At 32.7% G+C, this 15,454-nt stretch overlaps 1 protein-coding gene and 1 pseudogene across 6 annotated transcripts in view; both read left to right on the forward strand.

The window, feature by feature from the left end:
* The window catches only part of C2CD5 (C2 calcium dependent domain containing 5), an 81,115-nt gene that overhangs the window by 13,748 nt on the left and 51,913 nt on the right, over positions 1 to 15,454 (forward strand). For all 6 annotated transcript variants that reach the window (XM_061204486.1, XM_061204489.1, XM_061204490.1 and 3 more), the window contains exons 6-9: positions 2,277 to 2,432; positions 3,285 to 3,483; positions 8,495 to 8,646; positions 13,399 to 13,484. In XM_061204486.1, the coding sequence (XP_061060469.1) occupies positions 2,277 to 2,432; positions 3,285 to 3,483; positions 8,495 to 8,646; positions 13,399 to 13,484 (593 nt within the window). The remainder of the gene's footprint in view (positions 1 to 2,276; positions 2,433 to 3,284; positions 3,484 to 8,494; positions 8,647 to 13,398; positions 13,485 to 15,454) is intronic.
* LOC133101308 (leucine-rich repeat-containing protein 34-like) lies at positions 85 to 1,194 on the forward strand (annotated as a pseudogene).

Consider the following 15,454-nt stretch of genomic DNA (forward strand, 5'->3'; position numbering starts at 1 on the left):
AAGTAAATATATTTTATTACTCATTTGACAGGAAATTTAATAATTGTTAAATATGAGAAATCAAGTTAATGTTTCAGAAGTCTAATGGAAAACCTATTATACCTTGGTCTTAATGCCAAAGAGAAAATTGCGAATTTTTCAGAAATAATTACTGTAGCTCTAGGAACTGTTCATCTGATTTTAAAGTAAATGATATCTAATTTTTCACAAGTTCATAGAAAGTTTTTTTAGAAAAATCCAGTGGGGCATGTGTGTGCATGCGGTCATCATGACAGTGACACTGTGGCCCACAGGGAGGCTGCCTCTGGCTGTTTCCCACATGCCCCCTTCTCTAGTCTCTGTGCCAGCCTCTGCCCGCAAGGGTGTGATGAGAAGGAATCACGTTAATCATTGCTGGTTACAGTCACTTAACTCCAGTAGAAAGAGGAACAGGTGAAGATTTGGGGATCTTTTTCAGAATTTTTAAAGAAGAATCCATATATTAATGAGACAGTATTTACATAAACCTTATGTTTAGTGATACTGGGTCTGAGGTGGAGAATTGATTGTTAAAGCACTACGTAAGATTACAGCTCTGAAATACTTAAGAATGACTAGAAACAAGATTGAAAATAAAGGTGGAATTTTTTTTCCTGCAATGCAACAAATCATTCATCCTTAGAGAAATTAGATATGGGAATGCAAAGTGTGCATTTGTAGGTGAACTGTGCATTTGCTACAGTCCTAATTCAAAACCCAACAATTAAGGGAATAAACCCAAACGGACCTATACAGAAAGAGTCCACAATTCATTTAGGCCACATGTTGAAAGAAAATCACTGCATTGTTAAACTAGGTATGTGTCTGCATAATATAAAACATTGTGATATGAAACAGGTGATACACTGTATCCGAACAGTAGCCTATGCTACTTTGATGTCAGCCGGTTGTCAGAGGTTAGCGACAACATAGAGGGAGAGGACTTGTCACACTTTCTCAGCCAATGAAAACAAATCCCATTAATGTCTACATTTGGGAAACAAATTTGATGAGGCTACACGTGTGGCGTATTCAGACTTAATTCAAATGGGCTCTTCAAAACCAGGCAATACAGACGTGGAGCCATTTGTGGTGGATGGACGTGTATATCTTGCAGAAGTCTCAAATGGCTTTAAAAAGCAGAATTATTTAAAAAACATAATTACTGGACAGTAATTTATAGAGAAGATTGCAAGCTACTCATCTAATGTAGGTTTTACTCTTGTACCAGTAGGTCAACAAAAGGTTAAAATAATTTTCATGTATTTGTCTTACTTTATAAAGGTTAATATTTTATTGCCTATTACATTTCTTTCAAAAGTTAGAACAAATTACTTTTGTCAAATGCGTAAAAGATCTGACTATAATTAAGCTTTGAATAACTGTCAAAAAAAGAAAAAGCCAGTGGCATTTTATGCTGGTATAGGATGCTGAAAGATAGGAGTGGAGCACTAGAGGCGGCGCTGTGGTACTATCCACAGCGACATAAGCATCTACAGGTATGGAGCCCTGCGGATGCCATGAAATATGGGTCACAATTAAACAGATCTGGGCAATTCATAGCCAGCCTGGACTAATAGGGTTGAAAACTCCTAAGTAGTTGAGTTAGTTTCAAGGCATGAATATAGTTTGGTATAGATGTTCTCACATTCTCCCCTTTTTAATAAATCCAGTGACGTTTGTTGTTCTATGTATTGAATGAGTCTGTTAAGTAGTATAGTGACTACTGAACCAATTGGCCTTATAACCATGGATTATTAGAAACTACAGGCCTGTATGACTTCTCAGATTATGTCAGAAAGGTAATGGTTTGGTTTTTAAGGCTGCAGTATGTGGTGTGCAGAACTTTTTCAAAGGGCTTCCAATAATTAGAGTGTTTTGGTATTCATTATCTGCTTTCTGATTTTTTATATAATATCAGCTAGCTCACTTTAATTTTGACTTTTTTACACTTTGTATTGAACGCTATTTAAGATGGTCTGTAGCTGTTTTCTAAATTATAAAAATACAGTTTATATCTACTATGCTTGCTTGAGAAAGGCGAGAGGCCTCATGAAGGAAAATGATTATTTCTAAGAATAAAATGGAACTTAGAAGACTGTTTGATTGAAAGTATTATTATGATTGCATTGAGGTTATCACAGTAAAAGATGTTCTTGTACTATGTATCCAAAAGGTGAGAACTTAGTTGTACATTTTAAAAAAGTTAAATTTAGCCTTGTGATAAATAGAAGCATAATAGATAATTTTTTTAACAGCGACATCTATTCCAAAGTGCTATAGAGCTGTAATAATTCACGGATTTGTAGAAGAACTTGTGGTCAACGAAGACCCAGAATATCAATGGATTGATCGAATTCGCACACCAAGGGCATCAAATGAGGCCAGACAGAGACTCATTTCTTTAATGTCAGGTATTTTAAAAATAATAATAATAACTTCATGGCTGATTGACTTAATCCTCCAAAATTCTTCACTTCCTTTTGACATGCTACTAAAACTTTACAATGAAGACTATGAATTGTTAACTGACTGATTCCCTATCCCTGGTCCCATCCTCCTGAACACATGTGCATTGCCATCTTATAACAAGACGAAATCTGAATCAGAAGCTTATAGTTACTTCTTAACTAAGTAGTAAAAGGAAATTGTGCTTATGAAGTGGCATAGTGGAACGTGCCCTGAACAAGGAGGTAGGACACTGAGTTCTAGTTTTCCTCCTTGGAGTGTGTATTTGTAGTCAGAGCTTAGGTAATCTCTCTAAGGTGTTTTGATTAAATGTTGCCTTTTCATAGTCCTTCTCTGACAACTTGTACCTCCTTTTACCCCTACTCCCCTGCCACTCTTACCCCATTATTTTCCTTTGAAGAACTTATTTCCATCTAAAGTTTGTATTTATTATGTACGTATGCGCGAGTGTATATATACACTCGCGCATACATACATACACACCCACACACTCTCACACAGATATATCAGATAATAAATATGTTATATTTATATTTAATAAGTACAAATGTTATATTTATAATAAATTTATGTATTTAAATAGAAAATAGAAATATTTATACTTATATTAACATGTTAATTATATTTAATATTTATAAATACATAAAAATGTTGTATTTATATTTAACATAATGTTACACTTAATATATTAAATAATCTATGATTTTCTGGATTCTTTCCTCTTACCACCATGTCCAGCTTTGTATTATGCAACATGCAGATAAGAGGCCGACTGTGTTTTCTTCCTTTTTTCGTAGGTGAACTGCAGAGGAAGATTGGCTTGAAAGTACTTGAAATGAGAGGAAATGCAGTTGTTGGGTACTTACAGTGTTTTGATCTGGAAGGCGAATCTGGGTTAGTGGTACGAGCCATAGGAACAGCGTGTACACTGGATAAATTAAGTAGCCCAGCAGCCTTCCTTCCTGCATGTAATTCCCCATCCAAAGAAATGAAGGAGTAAGTATGAATCGATGAATTGTTCTTATGGAGCTTTTTATCTTTCGCCTACATATTTTCATTTGATTTGAAACATTTTAGTAGAATTGTTCAACATACATTTTTTCCTGCAGCAGTTTTCTTATCAGAGATGACTATCAAAATTTGAAGCTTAAAACTATTTAGATATTCCTAATATTTTATTTATACTGTCATGAAATTCAAATTAAGTAATGTAAAATTAAATTTGTTCCACATCTTTAGACACTGTATATCTAAAGCACAAAATGAATGTTTATGCATTCTGAAGAATTTTACTTGTTGTCTGGGGAATGCTTAATACCCTATATCTGATAATCCAATTGTGCCTATTATTAGCAACACAGAATAGAAAGCAGGAAATATTGACCTGTGCAGGGGTCTCAAACTCCAGTGTCTACAGAGGCCAAGCAGTTTATATAAATAAAACAGTTGGGTATAATGGAGAATACTGGGGACTGCATAAAGCAGATGTTGGCAAACTTTTTCTGTAAAAGGCCAGATAGTTAATATTTCAAGCACTGGCCATATAGTTTTTATGTTTGTTAACCAAAAACAGAAAAAAGGAGTTTGCCGATCTTGATCTAAAGGAATTTAAACTCTTACATTTTTTTAAAAAGTATTTGTGATCCAACAGAACACTTCTGTTGGCTCCATTTGGCTAATGTGTCATCATTTGTGCCTAAGGCAGAGATTCTCAACATGGTGTTGGTGGTGCTATCGACAAAGAATGCTTGAAATGAAAACTTTCTGTCATAATGCTTGGGGTGAGGGGGATGATTCTATTGGGGACCAGAAATGCTGACTGTCCCGCACAGCTAGGGACAACTCTGTACAACAGAGACTTGTTCCATACTAAATGCCAATAGTACTTCCATTGAGAACCATTGCTCTAGAGATTCTTCTAGATCAAGGGTCAACAAACTTTTTTGGTAAATGACCAGAATGGAAATAGCAAGGACTTAACTCTGCAGATGTTGCATGAAAGCAGCCGTTAATAGTATGCAAATAAATGAGTGTGTCTTTGTTCCAATAAAACTTATTTATTTTTGAAACAGATGGCAGGATGGATTTGGCCTGTACTGTATAGTGTGCTGACCTCTGTCTTGTCATCAGGAGGTCAGAGTTCTGTAGTCAGAAAACCCAAAATGTTTCCCATTTCAGCAGTAGTCAAGAGAGGTTGCCTAGAAAGCAATCACAATTTGTTTTTTCAAACAGTCTATGTAAAAGTGAGATTCTTTATCTCAACTTTTTCTTTTTGTTTAATTATTCCTTTCTGCTGGCCTTTAGTTATTTGGGTTAAATTTTAGTCACAAGAGGGAGCACAGTATTACATACATTGCCTAATTTTATTTGGAAATACATTGATAAGTGAAATATTTGTTTTAAATGATTTATTGAGTGAATTTGCTTTATCTTCCATTTAAAATCTGTCTTAAAAAAGATATGAACTGCTTTCTGCTACAGGTGAAGTCAGATTGCAGGTATAACTTTTTGAGGGATTTAGATTTTTTTTCTCTTTTCGTAGCAAATTTAAGTAAAGACCTGGGTCCCTCTTCCTTCTGCCACCCTCCAGCTTTATCTGTACTACCTGAAGGGGCCTGGCCTTTGCAACTGTGATGTCTGAAGTTTTCCTCTTTTCACTGAATTACTTAGTGGAAAGAAAGCTGCAGTACCTGTTGGTGCCTTAAAGTGATATATGGATGGTAGGGGAATACATTTCGCCTTCATTCAGGAAGAGCTCCATTAATGTAAATCTGAGCTTGTCTAAGTTTTCTTTTTCTAATTTTGTTGTAGCCATTTGCCTTAAATTGTCAGCTATTCACACCATGAAGAATTTAAGTGGCTTCATTAAGATTTTCTAATGGCATCTTACTGCATAAGTCATGTTATTTAAAAAAACAAAAACAAAAACCTCAGGCTGCTTTATTTCAACCAGCTTCTTTGTATTTTTGTTAATGAATCAATTCGGGCGCTAGTTTAAAATTGTTTTATGAGTCACCTGATTATAATTATTTTGGTATTTAATTTTAACATTGTTGAATCTAGACAGGGATTTGATAAAGGTAGTTTGGATTATGTTCTTGCCTGAATAGATTTAACGTTAGAAATACCACTAGGGTATTCTTGTAAGGCAACCTTTCATGCAAGGAGATTGATATGAATTAGGACTCAAAGAATACATTATGGTGATGCTGTCTCCATTGTGCTTGGATTTTAATTTGATGTCGTAATTTGAACATTTAATGATGTTCATTTTATTTTACTTTTATTGATGGTGTGTTCTGCTCCATCAGTTTGTGTTTTCCTTTTAGGTATTTAGTGTATTACGGAGTATAAAGCTCTTTGGTGTTTCCTAGCTGAACTATCTTGATGGTAGAAAGTGCATTTAAATATGGTTTATTGATTCTCTACTTTAAAAAAAAAGTACTTTCTAGGAGACATTAGTCATAGTTTCTCCTCTGTACTGCACTGATTCTTAGACTTTTAAACTCCATTAGCCACTTACTTCAACAGAGAAAGAAAAAACAAAAATAAAACCTCACCCAGTTGCTTGTGTAGAAATTGGTCACCGATGAGATATTTGATTTTTACCAGTTAAACACTTTAAAAATTTAAATTAGCAACAAAAGCAGAAACATTTGTCCTATAGTAAAAGCAGTGATATTTTCAGAAAGTAGATGGTCTTTAAAAGACCATTATTGCCAGTTAACGAAAACTCATGTTTGGATCTTGATAAATTGTGATTATTGGGAATGTTCACTGGGCAGCGGAAAAGGAAAAAAGGCCAGGAAAAGTTGGGCTCTCGATTACTTTTAATTTGAATTCTAAAATATGGGAGTATGGTAGTTTTTCAGAGAGTAGTCACTTAATTCATTTCCCCTCATTGTGCGTAAGGGAAGGCATTGCACAATGAAATAGTTGCTAATATGAAGTCCAGGATTCTTAATTATATAATATACCTTTTTTTCCCCATCCACTATAACTATGCTCTTTCAGCTAAATTTCTTTGTGAAAATTTTAAGTGCCATAGATGAATATATATCTGTATCTGGTCTAAGTATCCTTTACGCGTGCATAGATGTGATCTATTGCAGGATATTAGTTGATATCTTAACACAGTTTCAATTTAGAATGTAGTTTAACTAAATTCTGTTTAAGTTTAATAATCTATTCTGTTTGAAAGCTACACAAAAGTCATTATATTGCTTAATTAATGTTTTTTTTTATAAAGTGGTGTCCCTTTGCTTTGTTTTGTCCCCAGTGTAACGTGGTTTTAAGCTATATACTTGGGGTGCTGAAATATGGAATAATTGGATCTAGTCATATTCATTCAATTCACTCATTTCTCTTTATGCTGTCATTTTTCATATTCTTATGTAACTCTGTCTTGATATGCTAGACAGAAACAGTTCTGTTAGTTAAACTTCCTTTGTAGAAAAATATAATTAATTATATCAGCAGTTATTCATATCTCACTCTCAAAGTAGTATAAGAACATCATATTTGGCTTTTCATTTTTATGTGTGTTTTCTTCCTGAAATATTGTTTAGTGAGCTCTGTGGTGATCAAAATAATAGCAAACATTTTAAAGTAACTGAAAATCCAAATTTTAATCTTTTTCTTATTTAATTCCACTGGCAGTTCTGCTTGCTATTTTTCTTATTCACATTCCTAATTTATTAATCTGATTCTTTGTAACTATTTCTTAACAAATTAATATTTAGCTCTTTTTTATCTCAACTTGTTTTGTGCATGCTAGGGATTAAAAAATAATTCCTCTACCCTAACTAAAAGCTCCTTTGAAATTATTTTAACATAACTTTGCTATCTCTTGTATGTATTGTTTTCTTTTCTTCCACTTTGACCACAAATTCCCTCAGGTCTCCGCTGGTTCATCCTCCAAGCCATGGATGCCGCTCGACTCACAACAGCCCAATTCACACTGCTACTGGCTCACGACTTACTCAGAACTTCTCTGTGTCTGTTCCCACTCTCATCTATACTGGTACGAGACTGCTCAGACTCCAGAGCTGGGGAAGCAGGCCACGGGCAGAGTGGCTGCAGAGGGCAGGCAGGCAGGTAGCGTAGGCAGGTACCACAAGTCTTTGCTTCCTCCTTTTCTCACTCGTAGTCCAGCGGCACTGAAGAAATCCTGTATTTAGCCGCCGCAGAGGCTCTAACTACATGGAAGTGAAAGTGTTCTTCCAGCTTCCAAAGTCTCTTCCATAGATCCTCTAAGAACCCTATCTTGTATATGTATGCTGTGAGTTTTTAGGAGAATCCTCCAGTATGTATTTTTGCCATTATTTCTGCAGTTGGTTAGAAATAAAATTGATGATTGGACTCTAAGTGAAATAGCTGCCAAAGCTTCTGATTTGCTTATTTTCTTTATATACAAAACTTGTTACAGTAGGGTCTGTTTCATTCTGTGGAAGAGAGCTGTTGGAAAACAGGTAAGCGACTCTTCTGCATAAAATGCAATGTTTCTGTGTAGCCTATATTGATTTTCCACTCTGCTGTGTTTTTAGCTGTGGCACTCTTGATGCTATAGGATAAGGAAACATGTTTTTCTTTTCAAGATATCTGTGTGTGCAAATATAAAAATTGTGAATATTTACACACACCATTTTCAGTCATCATTTTTTCTTTTGTAATTTAAAAAAGCATTGTTTGTTTGAAAATATTTTTATTCATGTATTTATTCTTTTTGTTTATTTCTTTTAATGTTTTTTTACCCCCTTAGTCTGCCATTTCATGCTTTTTTGCTTTTTTACTTGGCTTATTAACTGTTTCAATGCAGATAATTACTTATCTGGAGAATGATGAATGGTTAAACAGCAATTGGATGTCTTTGGCCTCATACCCAGCTCCACACTTAAGAAATGACTGCTGGCCCTGCCCCAATACTTTCCTGGTGTTTAGATCATGCTGCCTCCGTCAGGTCCTTTGGCACATGATTACTTAATATTTCTCCACCTTCTTCTGGCAGGATTCCCTTCAATGAAGATCCCAATCCCAACACTCACTCATCAGGACCCTCAACCCCTCTGAAAAACCAAACTTATTCCTTTTCACCTTCCAAGTCCTACAGTCGACAGTCCTCTTCTTCTGACACAGATTTGAGTTTGACACCCAAAACTGGTAAGGCACTTCCACTCACTTTTTCTCTTTTTCTTTTTTTCCCAAATTTGTTTATGTTCCTTATTAGCTTTCCATCCAAGCCTTTCTTCCTGTTTTTGGCATTTAAGTTAAAAGATAATGTGAATACTGATCATTTTCAGTTACTACAGTTAAAATGTGAAAATTTTGTGTAGTTCAGAAGTTACCCTGTTCAGAGAGTGACATTTTGTTGATTTAATCATAGTGTAGCTAAGAAGGCCAGGATTTATTTTTGCATGTAGTCATTTTCCATTTCATGCTCAAATTAAGAGGAATAACATCGTAAAGCATTTGGATAGAAAGTAACACTAGTAGCTTGCAATCCAATTCCTCATGCAGTATAAGCATTTTTGAATTCATTGTTTCTATTTTGGAATTTAATTCTAAGATTTTATTATGAAAAAAATCTTATAGCTGATATGGTTACTTTGGAGTACATATATCTGTTTATTAGCTTATTATTTAAAATATTTGGTTTTGCTAGTCTTACTGTCTAGGTTAGAAAATAGCATTTTTGCTTTACTTATTCTTGCATATTTGCCAGTGTATGAAATTTATAATTTTTCCCTCTCCTATTTGTATTTTGTTAATCTCTGAGTTTTTGTGAATATGTTTTATGACAAAAACTGATTAAAAAATCAAATTAGTTTCTTACGCCTTAAAATAGAATTAGCTTATTTAAATCATTGAATTATTATTCTTAAGAAAAATAAAAAATAAATAAAACATTTAAAAGTTAATAGTTTGCAATTTTTGCAAATAGCATTTTTGTCTGGGAGTTTCCTTGCCAGATTGATGAAAACATTTTGCCTAGTTTATTTGCATTATTTTTAATTTATCATCTTTAATAACTTTATTTTTGTGTTAGACAAGAGATTTAGAAAATGACCCCAGATTTTATGAAAACAATGAAAAGAACCAGCACTACTTCCAAAGTAAAGAAAGGGCATTTTAAAAAATCCTATAGACATAATATCTATTTTTATAAATGTAGTCACAAAATGTAAAGAAGATAATTATTAACACCTAATTCTTTGAAAATAATTGCTTTATTTTTACATGTATAATTATAAATAACAACTTAAAATAATGTGATATTTGATAGTAATGGATGCTTTGGAATATGGCATCTTCACCATATTTCTGTCATAAAAACTGAACCATTGAAATTGTAGTGAAGTGGGTTTTTTTGTTTTGTTTTGTTTTTAAATAAAGACTGAGATTCTGGCCTTGAAATTCATAACAATGAAAACAATAAAGACCTAGGATAGCATTTGAAGAGTAAGTTTTCTTAAAAATATTTTTGAGGCTTTGTCCACTGGTTGTTTATTTGTGTATTCCAGGTCACTTTTCAGTATTTCTTATCTTCCTTTTTTTTGCCATACTACAGACACATTTTGAAAGTATTTCCTTGGTCTTTCTGTTTCTTTTTTTTCATTCACCAGAAAATCCAAGTCTAAAGAAGATTGTCAAGTAATAAATTAACTGAACGAGACTTCTCTTCCCTTAGCTTTCTAGTAGGCAATCAATTGTACTATCAATGAAAACTTTTTTGCATTTTATTTTCTAGCTCCAAATTTTTAGTTTTTAAAAATTAACTTACAAAAGAGGTATTATTCTCATGTATTTCTATATTTATAAGCTGTTGCTAAATTAATCATTTTGTTTTCCTATAACTATTCAGTACCTCAGTCGCATATTTATAGGATATTAACAATTTTTAGTTGTTTGGCCTTATCGTGGGTCCCAAAAAAATCTTTGAATACTCCTGAGGAGCATTCCTATTTCTCATGGAGATTTAAAGTGGCAAAATTATGAATGTTCTAAAATTTCTAGAGCTGTAGTTCAGCATGTATTTCATGATAGATTAGTTGTTTATGATTGATTTATTATAGGTAAATTGGAGAGCCAAAAAGAGAATGGAATAAAGTTAATAAAACTTAGACTGAGAAAGTTGTTTTTCTGTTTGTAGTTAAAGCTATCACCCACCTTCAGATGGGTCTTCAGATGGGTTTTTTAAAAATTTCATATTGATTTAAATATTTTTGTAGAGTCTAATTTTTGACATTTTACAAGGTTTTATTTTCATTTTTTTTTTCAAGTATTGAACTAGTAGGAGTGGAATTTTAGAATGCTGGTGTTAGGATATTGATGTGACAACTGACTCAAGTCAGTTTTTACTTTTTTTTGGTCAGGCTTTTTGCCATGTATGTTTTTTGTGATCCAGAGGGTATTTCTTTGGCTCTTAGGTACTCAAATCTTTGTAAATATAAACAGTACTGTGATAGGATTTGCGTATTTAAAATTTTAGAGGAAAAAGAAAATCATTAATGTACATCTCAGAGATGGACAGAAAGAAGTTAATATTTTATTTATTTAAACTTAATAATGGCGACTGTCTGCTTAATGTGGTAGCAAGTGTTGATTTTTTTTTGAATGGGTATTCAATTCAAATACTCATAAGTGGTATGTTTTAGTTAATAACATTTGAAGAACTATACTTTGACCACTTTAAATAAGTTTTTATATTTGAGACAACAAATTTCTGGCTTTAAAAAATGTGGTACATTTTAGCTTTACACAGTCTTAAGCAAAAAATGGCAGGGAAGTCAGCTAAAAGTAATTAGAATGGCATAAAATCCTATGTTAGTGATTTAAAAGATTTTAATGAGGGCAGAGTTTGTAAAGGTTTTGTTGGGTTTTAGACTCTGCCTTTTATTTATACTATGTTGAATAGATGATCTTGCTGATGACTTCATATGCTTACTTGATTTGTGTATGCATTTTACAGTTCATTTCTACTGTTATGTTTTGCTTCATCATTGCTTTCCTTATCCTGCATTTTCTGGTCATCTTCTGAACCTGCAACTTTTCTCTGCTACTTTCCTCCACAGCACCTTACCCACAGGGGGCTAGGATTTACCTGTGTCCCAGCTCCCCCTCTCTCTCTTGTGGTTCCCTTCATCTTAAAAAGTCCTGTCTTCTCCTCTCGGAATCTAGCCTTCCCCCTCATCCTTCTAGCCTTGTCAGCCCAGTTCTGAGGAAAAGTGTTTCTTTCAGTGAAGAGCTGTTCCTGGCTGCTTCTGGTAGGATCATATTATGTCAGCTTTTTAATCCCTTTATTTTAAATCATCTTTGAAAAAAATTAATTATTTCATACCATATAGAAGTATTGGGTGTTTTACACAGGATGTACTTCTTATTTTTCTTATTGGCAGAGTTTAATGGTTAGAATTATTATGAGGACATGATTGAGGATTACTTGATGGATAATTATGAATATTCTGCTAAAAGAATTTTATGTATTAAAAAATTATATGTCTAAGGACACATAGACCTGCATATTTCCAATAATTATTAGATTCTCATTACCAGAGTTTCTGTTTTAGATGCTTTACTTTCTTTCCCTTCACACCAACTCCATTCATGTTGGACCTATACCATCATGTTGCTAAACCATATGGTTACATTAGTAAATTATTCTGTTTGAATCAGTTTAAGTCTCATTTTGGTGGTATTCTTTCATTTTCCTTTTTTTTTTTCTGTCCATTGCATTAATTTTCAAGTTATTCTGCTCTATTTTCTGATATTTCATTTATCTCTACAAAATTACGTTTTATTTTATGGCTTTCAATATGCTTCATTTAAAGATCTTAGTTTCATTTCTGTGTTTAGTATTGTATAGTCTCTAAAAATTATGTTTAGGTTACTACAAGAAAAATACATTTCTTTTTTATTTTTAAAGAACAGAATGGGACTATACACATGCTAACTTTTGTTTCCTTATCCAAGAACAGCTAAAAATATAAAAGTAAATTAGTTCCTTTTTTAAGTCATCGTAGTAAATCTGCCTGCATGTATCTTCAGTTTTAAAAGGTGGGACTAAACTATTAACTCTAGTTTGTAGAGTACTGGCTTCTCACCTGTCCCCTGCTTTCTATAATTCTTTGACCATAATTGGTCTATTAGTATTATCAAAAGAATAAACTAAGATAGGGAAAGAAATTTAAAATTAAGCCTTTAAAAAAATACATCTAAGAGCTTGGGAAATGTAATTCTTTCATCCATGACTGTGTACATTTGTGAGGTGTCTATTATATGTCTCTGGTTTTTTAAAAAAACTCTTTATGTTAATTTTTGCAAACGAGTGTTGAAAACTATGATATGAATATTAATACTGTTTTGTCATGAATGTTATGTTTAGGAATGGGAAATTATCAGAAAATAGTTTGACTATATTTCAAAATTGCCTGAAATTCATGCTCTTTAGAGAATTTTGGAATATTTTAAATAAGCCCAATTAGTGCTTTTTCTCTCTGTATATTTACTTTTAAACAAACATTTAATTTTCTCTTATTTCTTTTAGTACTCTTAAATTGTTAGCATGGTATAAATAATTGGTATTATATTGATTATTTTTTATTAGAAGATTCAACTTTTAAAATTGAATATTATATAAAAATTTATCACCTTAATATAATTTTATAAATGATTTTTAGAACAAATTAAGTCCAAAGCTTGCTGTGATCAGTAGGACTTTGGCATCTTGCTTCTAAAGAAAACTTTGTGAATAAAAAAAGTAAAATATGTGCTTAGTTGCCATCACAAATACTTTAAATGTTTGGATTGTTTTTAACAGATTTTGACTCATGATATTTATGAAGATGAATGCAATTAAGCTGTCTGTTTCTCTAGTTGTTTTTTGGTTGTTATTTATGTACTGATGTTCTGTAGGAATGGGAAGTGGTAGTGCTGGAAAAGAAGGGGGGCCCTTTAAAGCTCTTTTAAGACAACAGACTCAGTCAGCATTGGAACAGAGGGTAAGAGTCACTCAACATTCTTTATTCTTACACTGTTAATATGATTTTATTATCATGCTTCCATGTACTTATAACTTATTTTTATAAACTAGTTTTGGTCATGTATCTATAATACTATAATTTCAATCCAAAATATATTTAAGGTATCAGAGTAATTCATTTATGAATAATTACTTTTAATTTGGAATAATTCTATAAATATTTTTGTTTTATCTTCCAATATTATATTAGAAATAATCTATTTGGAAATATCCATTGAATGATGAAATCATTTCTGATTTTACATTAAAGTTATAATATGTAAAGGAAAATAGGTAATTTTCTAGAAAAAATTTTATTGATGTTATATTAAAAATAATTCTTTAGTATATTAATATATTTATTTTCTGAGATGATTTTTATCACTGGCCAATGTCTTTGGGGTTAAGAAATGCAGATTCCATATTTCTACAGATTAACATAGATAATGTGGTTGTTCAGTACGTGAATACATCACTTTTAATTACTATAAATTTGTTTTATTAAATATGTTGTATGGAACAATGAATAGTTAAAGTTTTGGGATGATTTTCTCTTTTTATTTTTTTGTATAAACTTCATTGCTAAGGGAGGATCACCTCATAGGTTCTGTAGAAGGCGGGTATGTTTCTGAACCTGTGTGAGAGCCTATTTCGTGTATCGGTAGCTTTTGTAGTTTTAATCTTGATCATTTAAATTTTATTTAAGCTGTTAACAAATGTTGCCAGCTTTTTTTCTTTTCATAATGCAAAGAGTTTTTTTTTAATTTAATAGCACTATGAGGCTCATTTTTTTTTCTGCTTAACTAATACAGTGCATGATTTTATATGTCATGTCAATTATTTTAAGGCATAGTTCCATAGCTTTCATTATGTCTGATTTGGAAGTTATAAGCGTTTACAGAATTTTCTTTTACATGTTCCATTTTATACTAGCATTAAATTAAAAAAAGATGAAACATAGTGAATGCCTGTAAAAGGATATATTTTATAAACCAAAGGTATTTCTTTTCTAGAGGTTGACTTTTGAGAAGAGTGTTTTTCAGGTCCTATTATTATAAATAGTACAATAAGTAATTTATTTAGACTTTCTTTCCTGGTGCTGAAAGTATGTGTACGCACTGTTTGCCTTTTAGACGAGGCTGGAGATAGCAGAGCTGAACAAACAGAGCAATGGGGCTTTAGCAATACCTAGTTCTTTGCCTTATGCTGTCAGGCAGCAGTTGCCTTTCAGCTACTCTCACATCTTGCAGGCATACCAACTACTGCCATCAAGTAGCCCACCTAAACATTCAGACTGTGCATTGAAACCAAACATAGACTAACAACATGGGGAAGAGGGTCAGATAAAGGTGTGTGTGTCACTTAAGAGTTTTTAGGCCAGAGAGCTCTTACCGCCTCCCCACTCCCAGTTTTACACTCTCTCGAGTCCCGTACACTAGGAATATTTCCTGTAATCTAATTACCATTCTAGAAATCACAGGAACAGAAAAACTTGAGTTGCCTTGACATTTGCTATAATGAGATTTTGCTTGTATGTTAAGCCCATGACTTTACTCTCTGTACTAAGAAGTTTGAAGAGCACCTAGCTTTAAAAGAAAAAAAAATACTAATCAATGAAAATTGTTTTGGATTTAGTTTGGATAATATTTATGTTTTCAAATATGCTTTCAAAAATTCTTAAAATTTTGGACACATTAACACATTGGGCATACATTACTAGATAATCCTCGTGGCATTAACAGCAAAGGTGTGGAGAACTACAGTTTTCACTTACAACTTTATAAAACCTCAGTTGGCAATATATTTACATTACCGAACCTTGCAGTGGCAGTTACTTGAATTTGTGAGCCTCCCTCTCTACCCTGTTTACGTAATAAATAGAAAAAGCATTATCTTGTTTGGCTTTCCCACTTACCTGTGGTTGCCATTAGTATCGGAAAAATACGTACA

The sequence above is a fragment of the Eubalaena glacialis genome, chromosome 11 (assembly GCF_028564815.1).
Source record: "Eubalaena glacialis isolate mEubGla1 chromosome 11, mEubGla1.1.hap2.+ XY, whole genome shotgun sequence".
Taxonomy (NCBI): Eukaryota; Metazoa; Chordata; class Mammalia; order Artiodactyla; family Balaenidae; genus Eubalaena; species Eubalaena glacialis.